Source organism: Cynoglossus semilaevis, chromosome 3 (genome assembly GCF_000523025.1).
Source record: "Cynoglossus semilaevis isolate Cse_v1.0 chromosome 3, Cse_v1.0, whole genome shotgun sequence".
Lineage (NCBI taxonomy): Eukaryota > Metazoa > Chordata > Actinopteri > Pleuronectiformes > Cynoglossidae > Cynoglossus > Cynoglossus semilaevis.
This window is the reverse complement of record NC_024309.1, coordinates 13640858-13651449: the sequence shown is the minus strand read 5'-3', so window position 1 is coordinate 13651449 and position 10592 is coordinate 13640858. Positions and strand designations below refer to the sequence as shown.

Here is a 10592-nt window from a genome sequence, read left to right as displayed (position 1 = left end):
GGACTTGATAAATGGACAGACGGTCAAAGTCCTGTTGTGGAGGCCTGATTACTGCTGTACTGGAGTCAAACTTCACGTCGGCCTTGAAAAGACTTCTTCTAAGGACTTGGAAATGATGTGCACCTATTTATATCTGGATCAAAGGCATCAATCTCTGAAAGAAACAGCCAGGATTTATCAAGAGCGGGTCTTACATAACGGGCAAGAAAAAAACAAAAGAAAGCGAGGCCTAAGCACTGCTTGTTTTTCGATGGTTTCCAGACAAACTCCATGCAGACGAGGATGAAAACCACATGGAGGGAAACTGACAGGGAACAGTTGGGAACGTATATGTGAGCTGTGCATCCAGAAGAAAAAAGAAAGAAGAAGAAAAAAAAAACAAAAAAAAAACATGGAGTCAAGCTCAAATCAGGCCCGGAGAGAAAAGTGCTGTAATAGGAGGGTTGGCAGGGACCACTGAGATAGAGCTGGTAATGAGAGAGAGAGAGAGAGAGAGAGAGCAGACTTCCCACCTCCTCCTCCGCCCCCCCCCAGCCCTCTCACTGCTCAACCGCACAGGAAACAAAAATAGCATTTTGTCTGACGAATGTGCCAGCTTTGACCTAGCCTTTCGACCTCTGACAATCAGTCTCGCGCCGTCCTCCACTTCTCCACGGAGCGACGCCGGGACAGGCGAAAGATAACAGTTGATTTCTTCTGCGGCGCTGCAGCAACAACAAGAGAGAAAAGGCTCCAGAGGTGGCACGGCAGACGGTTTGTCACCGAGTGTGAGGTTGGAGGCCGCGGACGTTTCATCAGGGACGAGAAGATGAACTGACGAATGGATGCAGCTTCAGATTAGACTGACTGGACATTGGCAGCGGTGAGAGACGACGGACGGGATGTTTCAATTACACATTGACTTCACTACTGAAAACCTCATTAACATTGATTAATCTTGGATCCAACTAATGTGTTAAAATCAACAAATCCATTCACTGGACTGAAAAGAAACAAATTTCCCGGGACAATTTGATTTGATTTGATTCAAAGTGAGATCATAAAAATCTGCATAAATGTCAAAGACAAACAACACTAAAAAAAAAACAAAGTCTATTGATCACTGGAATTAACAATTAAAAAAATAATAATAGTTGATCAAAAAATGGTGTCAATGCCAGTTCAGTACTGAAGTCAGTTGCTTCCTCCCTGTACAGCCCCAAATGCTCTGACCAATCAGAAGAGCTCGTCCCTCGATGATTGATTTTTGTGGTGCATTCATTATGGAAAATAGTGACGAGAACTTTATTTTCCTGTAAAAAAAAAAAAAAGGATCACGGTCCCCTAAAAGTTCCAGACCTGGGGTCAGTTCTCCTCCTCCGCTGCGGTGAACATGAGGCAAACAACAAAGAAGACTCCAGGAGGTTTAATGAGCAGAGGAGGATGGCGCCGCCCTTTTGGCCTCTCTCCATCATAAGCGAAGCTACGACTCTCTCTCTCTCTCTCTCTCGTCCTGGGTTGGGGGGGGGTTCTACGGGAGGAAGGAACGCAAACAATTAGCCGAGACGAGCTGTTTGGATTATGTGCTCAACCGGACCAATCAGACGGCTGCGCTAAAAAGAACCAAATGCCAGTCGTCCAGAGGGTCAGCGGTCGTGACGGCCTTAACAAGATGACAGCGTTTATAAAGCACTGCTGTTAAAGAGCACCGTTACCTGCGGTGTAGCCCTGATAATAAGGCCACATGGGGCTGCTTCCATATTCCCTCTGTATTTGTTTTCTCCGGCCTCGTGTTCTTTTGTTGTTCTCCTCGCTCCTCGCCGCCCGGCCCACGGCGCCGGAGGAAACCCTTCCAGTCGTCTTTGATCTTCTTCCTGTTTGGGATAATTTTCTGACTAGAAATCTCATTGTTGCTCTGCTCCTTTTTTTTTTTTTTTTTTCACCTTTGGGCTCCATCTTTTAAAATGGGGGGCGCCGACGTTTTGTCTGGTTCTGTCGCCACAACTCCCCCCAACATTTGAAGTGAGGATTGGACTCTGGCCGTCTGCACAGCTGATATATTATTCATGATGGGGGGGTGAAGGGTGAAGGGGGGGGAGGAGGGGGGGGAGGGGGAGGAGGAGGAGAGAGGTGTCAATGTGTCAGGAGGTGGAAGAAATGTAAAAGTCTGCTGTTTACTGGTCGAGGAGGAGGAGGAGGATGAAGAGGAGGAGGAGGAGGAGGAGACCAGGGTCTGATCTTCATCAAATGTTCATCTGTTCTGGACATGAAGTGACCCGACCAATCACTGACTTGTCTCCACCGATGTTTTATCCATATTTTATGAGACAACCGTTCTTCAATTATTCAGCTGCAATTATTCTGTACACACACACACACACACACACACACACACACACACACCTGCTGGGCTGCGTTACTGATAAATGTTGGTCATTTGAAGTTTTTGACGATGGAATCGTTTGATAAAAAAATGAAAATACAGTTGATTATATTTTAGAAAAGTCACATTTACTGAATGGGTTTCAGTTCATACAGATTTACTACTTTTTTTTTTTTTCATTCAATAGTAGTTTTTTAGGTCATGGTATAGAAACACGACGTTGACCGAGTGTTTCTTGGACCTTGGCCTGAAATTCTAATAATAAACCGTTGAAAAAACAACATCATTTCAAAGCGTATAGACGCTCAATGTCTCTCAAAGTCACAGGATATTTACTTCAAAGTTCATATTCACCTGCGGCTGCAGGAGCTTCAGTTTCAAACATCGTTCTTTTCTACATTTCAGAGCATTAACATGTTTGAACGGAACCCCATGAACTCTTCTTTCATTCTCGTGAGGTTTTATTTTCAACCGTTAAAACCAAAGATTCTGACATTCTCCCAGTCGCGACCGAGACTTTTGGCTCCGCGGAGAGCAATTATGTCAGTCTGTCTGTCTGGGAGCGACGTCTTCCAACTGGTGAAGTTAAATTCACAGACTCCCGACACTCAGCCGTCTGAGACACCCAGGAGGACGTTGTTTTGTCTCCACACAATTCACGTCCAGCTCTCAGTGTTTACCTGTGAAACCGACACCTGCGCGCGTGTTTGACTATGTGTTGATCAGAGCTGTCATAATGAGCGCCTCCTGTTGGTAGAGTTCAGGTCTCGTGCTAACACCACTCTCCTTCCATCAACAGCTACCTCGTCGCTCAACTCCCAGCTCCAGCACCTGCAGCAGCTCCAACAGATGCAGCAGCATCACCAGCAGCAGCAGCAGCAGCAGCAGCATCATCACCAACAGACCCACGTCCACGCCCAGCACCACATGACCCCGCCAGGCCAGCAGCAGACCTCCGTTCCGTCCCCGGGCTCCGCCTGCTCCTCCGCCTCTGGGCAGCCGCAGCTTTCTCCACCGCACCGACCGAACCAGTCGCCAGCCCGCAGCCTCCCCTCCCCCGTCACCCCGCCCATGCCTTTGCCGGTAAGATTCTGAAACCCTCAACAACTGACTGATTCATTTCACCTTCATCCTTCCATGGTTGAAGTCCAACACGTTGTTTAGGTTCGATTAGCTTAGCTATGCTAACTGATACTCGCTAGGTTTAAAAAAAAAAGCTTGTCTTTCCATCTCGGCTCTGTTGCTGTGGTTACCAGGTACATTTTATTCTTTCAACTGCTACAACATGTCACGTCACGTCACTTAGCATTAGCCGCATAGCGCCACTTACCGTGACCATGAAAGGGTCGTAGATTCACGGCGCTGTAAGTAAACAGTTACACAGGTTTACATAAGTAGACCGCGGTCGGTTTACGGTGAGTTCAAAGGCAAAACAGAGAGGAGGAAAAATCAATACCTCCGTTGTATATTCTTTTTTTAAAAATGCCGTGCTGTCAGGCTGAACGCAGTATTTCCTTCTGTTGCATGAACTCAACACCGTACAGTCTGGGTGTCATGGAGCTGTTTGGTTCACGCCGTCTGATAAAATATTAACCACTCAAAATATTAAGAAACGCTGCAACAGTATATTTAGCATGGTGTGTTCCTCTGCGGCGATGCTAACGTATGCTAGCTCCTGTAGGTGGCGGTGATGCTGCTAAAACAAAACTGAGAAAATCCAAGAAGAAGCAGGAAGTGATTGGAGGAGGGCGGGATCAGTTGGGTTTTTTTTTTTCCTATGTTGTTGAAGGTGTACAGCACCAGAAGTCCCATGGTGCTCAGCAGTACCTGTCCTGCTGTAATTAGCCACCGGCTAAGGCTGTATCAGTGGACAGTAGCTAGTAGCTTCTTGCCAGAGCGACTGTGAAAAAAAATTCAGGATTCGATTTTATACGAGCGCTCGTGTCGTACTGATCAAGCTGCAGCCTAGCGCCCCCGGAGGGAAAAAAAGGGATAGCTCTTTGGTTACAATTACTCACACAATATTCTAGCATATAATTCTAGTGACAGTGTCTAGTAGAGCAGAGTGTGGAGTGTCTGTAATCATTCCAGTCAGAGATAAAACCTTTTTTTTTTTTTTTTTCTTTATATAATTTTTCCAGGACCTTGAATGAAGTCGATGAAAAGAACACATTAGTGAACCACCAGTGTTCAACTAAAGAGCACAGATTAACCACTGAAACAACCACGCTCCACTCCAGGAAGTGGAGTGTGCGTGCGAACGCTGTCATTGACTGGTATTTGATTTTTGGCAGGTCAACCTTCAGCAAACGCTGCGCTTGATTTTCCTGACAGTTCTTGATCTTTATCAAGTAGCTGCACATGAACGGATGGAGCTCGACTGAAGAGCCGCGCGGCCCAATAGAATCTGCATCTTGTTGTTGAAGCCTCGACTCACTGAAGGCTCCGTCCCCCTGCAGGTCTAACGGGGTCTGCGGGGGTGGTTTATCCTGGGGCCGTGCTGCCATAATCAGCTCTTTAATCTTCGCTGCTCTTCCTACTCGGCCTCCTTTTTGGTCACTCCGTCTGTCCATCCATCTCTGCCCTTCTGTCCTTCTGGCTGTCACCGTGTGACGATAATAACCTATTTTATATCCCTGTGGTTTCATTTCTGGTCCAGTCTGGCCCGGGTCGCCTTTCCGTCCCTGGCCACATTCATCAGCGTCAGACCCTTATTGGGTTGTGGTGCAACCTTCTTTATGGCCAGGATGAGTTGGGCTATTTGTTTCCCCCTCTTGCAGCTCTCTGCGGCCCTGTCACGGCCTGCTGAGACTCAGAAGAACAGTCTCTGGATTTAATGGGCTCCAAAGGCTGGCCGCTACGATGAGCCGCCGCGCGGTGTCCGCTCGGACCGTGGAGGCACGGCTTACTGACCAACATACAGATTCACACGTCAAAGATTACATTTGCCGGCAGAGGGAGATTTAAGGCGACGGTCAAGACTTAGGAGGAAGTCGGAGACACAGAGACTGTCAAGTAGGACAGAAAATAACAGTTATTTAACAGGAACTGAACTCTGAGAATAGCTGAGAGTGTAATGTTCAAATTGTAAAGAAAAAAAACCAAAATAATTAAAAACAACAATTTACTTTAATCTCTGGAAAACAGATTAAATCAGAAATAAAATTACATTTTTTAAGATACAATTGAAAAAATACATAATACAGTATAAAAATAAAAGAAGAAAGGTTATGTTGATGTTAGCATAGAGGCTAATCTGTCCAAGACAAGCATGACGCTATCTGAATAGTAGCATGCTAGTTTATCTTTTTTTTTTTAAAAAACAACCAATTTATAGTTGTTTTTTTTTTAAATTACAGAACAGAAACTGACACTTTACTGAGGAAACATTTCGTGTTCCGGTAAAGTGTAGCATCAAGCTAACAGCAGCAGGCTAGCAGAAAAGATCTACAGGTCGTGAAAGGTTTCCAATTTCAAATTTAATTTCTTCAAACTTGATTTTTAAAAAATAGATCATTAACTTTTTAAACATTTAAAAGGAGGTTCCATCTGTTTATGTTGACAGGACACACCTCATCCAACAGGTGGCAGCAAAGAGGGCCACCTTAGGTATCATTAAGATATTGCCTCATCAAATAGGATTATGAAAGTGTCTTGGTACGATATCCAGTCAGAATCTCTGTAAAAGGTTTTAGTTTCTCCAGGTCGGTGCTGGGTTTTTTTACTGCGTCACCCAGTGGAGACCATCCCCAAGGACAGGTCATGACCTCACCAACCACTCTAAGCTACAATGGGATTTGCGACTACAGCTGCCTGGAACCGTGATTGGATTTTCACTGCCGTGGTCCCTGAACGCCTCATTGGTTAATTCACACAGGCTTTAATGTTGAGTAAAAAAAAGGGGCTTCGAGCCGAGGGTGGACTGAATCTGGGTTTGTTTTTTACTCCTGCCCACCATTCAGGTCAGGGTCAGTCAAAAAGATCCCAGACAGATGTTATCAAAGGTTCCAAGGGACAAATTATTTTATTTATTCGTTCGTCTTGGAACTTTTTGACTGACCCTGCTCGTGATTGGTCCACTGGCACTTCAGAGACAAATGACTTGTAAATGTCCTGTGATAATGAGGAGCTCAGTCGTTAACACGTGTCCACTCTCATTTTAACCAGGTTATAATTAAAGGGACATTCCGTCTCTCTCTCTCTCTCTCTCTCTGTGTGTCATAAAGTCCAGTCATAATCACAGCTCAGTGTCTCGTCCTCATGTCACCTGGACACCTGGACCCACTCAGCCGCTCAGTCCACCATTATCCTCCAATTAACCTGTGGTCGTGTTCCCCCCGGGATTTGACCTGCGCTCCTTTTTGTAATTTGTGAATTAAAATTAATGAATGATCCAATCAGAGCAGAGATCAAAGCCGTGTTGTGAAGTTGAATGAAAGTGCAGTTAATTTGGTTGAATTAGCCGTCGCCGCTCTGCTCCTCAGTACCAGGAACACGCTCACAGCGCCCCCTAACCCCCCCCCCCCAACCGTCTACCCTCCCTCGCCACGGTGGTGACAAATAGACGGGCGGAGGAGATTATGAAATTTGCTTAAGTGTGTTAATGGGCTGATTGCGAGAGCCGGCAGTATTTTTTTTTTTTTTTCAAGCTGGAAGTTGATTGATTAGAGCTGCAGGTTTTCTCCACGCCCCGAGAGCTCGGGGATTTGACGTGGGCAAAAGGCGCTCGCCAAGTCTGTTACACCGGAATTGATCTTAATTAGATCTGAAAGACCTGCCACAGCAGAATGGTTGCAGCGATTAAAATGAAAAACAGGAGAAATTACTGATCAAATTAATCATAATGTCGGGCTACAGCTGTAGCTCTGCTGTAATTTGCCACTCCACTGAGTTACATCAGCCCAGGCAGGAGAGGAGAGGAGAGGCTTAGGCCAGCCTATCAACTCCCTCACTCTGCTGTGTGTGTGCCCAGACCCTGCTGACCCTGCTGCGCCATCCAGTGGCGCGCCTTCATCCCTCCTCCTCCTCCTCCTCCTCCTCGTCTGTTTCTCTGTAGCTCTGATCTAATTATTTACTTTTTATCACTGAGTTTTTTTTTTCCCTCCACATCTCCATCCAGGAATCACATCTTCTCTTATCACCACTGTCATGTCACCAGCGTGTGGTGTTTTCACTAACAGCCCCTGACCTTGGTCCACCGTCCTGCCCCCCCTCCCCCGCTCTGTCAGACCCCTGCCGCCCGTCCTTACGTCTGTCCCCACTTCCCCTTCTCACAGTTGTCTCCTTGATCGCTGTCGGAGCCCCACGCTGGGCCCCGTCCTCTCTCCAGCCGCACACTCATAGGGGTAATTACAGCCTGGGGGCGCTGCCTCCTCCTCCTCCTCCTCCTCAATCCCTCTGCTCCACAATTTACCACCAAAGCGTCCACAGACATCTCTCTTCTTTCCCCGGCTGCACCCCGACATCACAGGACCGCAGGGCCTCAGACCCACAAGTGCTGCAATTACCTGAGCCTCTCCTGCATCACCCCACCTCCCCCCCCTTCTCTCCCTCTCTCTCTCTCTCTCTCTCCCTCTCACCCTCTCTCCCTGGCAATCAGCCTTCATTAGGAGGCTGTGGTGAAAGCCCATCGTCACCAAGGTCAGCAGCTGCCAACCAGCGCCACCTTTCAGTCTGCACTCACCGTCACTTCTCACCTCCTTCGCCGCTCGCCCCCCTGCCCCTCCCCCCCCCCCCTGTTCTCCTCTGCACAATCTTCCTCCAGCCTCTTGCCCCATCTCTGCTGCTGCTCTTGTCTCCAGCTGAGCCCCCCCTGCCCCCCCGCCCCCCCACCCTCCTCAACCTACTGTTTTCCACTGCACTGCACTTTTTACTCATGTTAAAATCACCGGCCGTCCAATTTGCTCCTAATGTCTCTCTCTCTCTCTCTCTCTCGTTGATTTTCCAGATCGGTTCTGCGTCCGTTCAGTTTAGTGAAACATTAAATCAAAATTAAAATAACTGAAGCTCAAACCGTGGCTGCAGCAGCAGCAGCAGCAGCAGCAGCAGCTCACACTGTGGCTACGACAGAGGGTTACCTCTTTAAAGTGATTTTCTTTTGGAACTACGCCCCCTACTGGGGGGGTGTAGGAAAATATCAATTCGCTGAAAGAATCGCAATATAGCTTACATATTGAGGTGTAGCATCTCCTCGGGATCGGACTCACGTCGTCAGTTCGGGGTCAGTGTTGTTTAAAAACACTATTTTATTTACCTCGGGATCGGACTCACGTCGTCAGTTTGGGGTCAGTGTTGTTTAAAAACACTTTTTTTTTTTGCCTTAATTCATTGTAAAAGTAAAATTTATTAAGTCAATATTATAAAATTAGAAGTCGTTCTTACCAAATAAATTTTAAAAAATTCTGTAGTTTCAAGCAATAATTACTCATGATCTTTATATTATTTGATGAGAAAAGTATGCATTTGCTGCAGTACTTCTTTAACTGGAAATACTGCGAGTACTTTAATCCAGTGTTTCCCAAACTTTTTTTTTCTGGAAACCCATATTTTAAAAGTCACAAACCTTCGTGACCCAAGTCAATAGACTTTATTCGTAAACTCCAGGGAAACATGATGTGAGACGACCCCCAAAAAAACTTCTTGCGACCCACCTGACGGTCGCGACCCAGTCTTTGGGAAACAGTACTTTAATCCTACATTGGCGTTAGAGATTTGAAACTTTTTTTTCTCTTAAAAAAATATTTTAAAAACTACAAAACGACATGGTGCCACCGTGTTTAAACAACTGCTGCTGCTGCTGCTGCCTGCTGCTGCTGCTGCTGCTGAGGCCGTCTGTGGTGGTGGTGGTGGTGATGTTGGATTTTACGGTTCAGAGTAAGAGCAGTGCTCCTCAGCTCCCCTGCAGCTCAGCCCTGCCTCTTATTAATGCACAGGAGATCCGGCTCTTAAGAAGGCAGAAAATTGCCTTACATAACAAGAACCTGGCTCCACAATTTAGAAAATACAAATGTGCACTGTTGACTGAAGCAGAAAATAAGACTGTTGCCCATCAACAGCAGCACATTTCATATGAATAATTATAAAGCACGCGGGGCCTAGATGAGGGGAAACAACCTGACCATGACAGCTCTACTACTTTTATTTACTTCAAATGAGGGATTAAGCAGAGAGAAAATGGACGGACTTAAGGAGCACGGACGAGGCCTGCGTTTCCAAATGAGGAGGAAAAAAGTTACACTGACTCTATTTCACAGGAACAATTTAAAAATATATATATAAAAAAAACGACTTTAACTCTTAGAATTCCACCTACACGGCACTTTGCATTTACTTTCTGGAGATCTGTGTGATTTGTAAAAAAAAAAAAAATCCCTGCTGGTGGACAGAGGGCTTACACCTCAGACACCCCAGCAGAAAGGCTCAGCGCACCCATCAGCCCACGTGCACACTCGGGGGGCGCATCTCGCACCAGACGCCCACAGGAGAGCCTTCAACCGGAGCGGTGAGACCGGGGGGCCTCACCTGACGACGGCGGAGGAATGAGGTTTCTTTAATTACGAGGCGAGGCCGTGACATTGACTTCCCTCCGACTGCAGCGCCGCCCTGACTCTGTCTAAGTGCTGCGCTCCTCTGAGGAGGCCAGGCCCCCCGCGGGGCAGCGATTCCACCGCCTGTAATTTCTGATGCCCATTAGTGACCGCAAACAGAGCACCGGGAACGCGGGCGCTGCCAGGCTGTAGAAAAGGCCTCCTGTTAATGCAGTCTGATTGCATTACGGCCTCAGGTCGAACCAGGACCTCTCCTCCACGCTGTCGTCTGCTTCGTATTTAACAACAAATTGTGTTCATTCAAATCCCTCTTACCCAGAGTGCCCTCTGCTTTTTTTTTTTTTACATTTTGGTGCATGTTTGGACGCCCCTCCGTCATTAGCGGCGTGGATGTTCATGTTGATGTTGATTCTCTGAAATCCACTCCTCAACAGGCCCTGACTCCTCGCCACGGAGCCAGTCGATACAAATAAGACGACAAATGGCATCAATTCATCTTTTCACTTAATGCTAATTAAACCTGCGTCGAGGACTCGGCTACACAAATATATATATATTTATTTTTTTTGGTTGAAAAGAAGAGACGCTGAAGTGGAGACACACACAGAGAGAAGGAAGGGAGGCGGATTTTATCGATCAGTGTGACCACGTCTCAGCCACAGACCCCCCCTCCCTCCACTCCC

General features: G+C 46.8%; 1 protein-coding gene across 2 annotated transcripts in view; it reads left to right on the top strand.

Moving 5' to 3' along the window:
- The window catches only part of pou6f2 (POU class 6 homeobox 2), a 98767-nt gene that overhangs the window by 62819 nt on the left and 25356 nt on the right, over window positions 1-10592 (top strand). For both annotated transcript variants that reach the window (XM_017031709.2, XM_025054461.1), the window contains one exon: window positions 3162-3445. In XM_017031709.2, the coding sequence (XP_016887198.1) occupies window positions 3162-3445 (284 nt within the window). The remainder of the gene's footprint in view (window positions 1-3161; window positions 3446-10592) is intronic.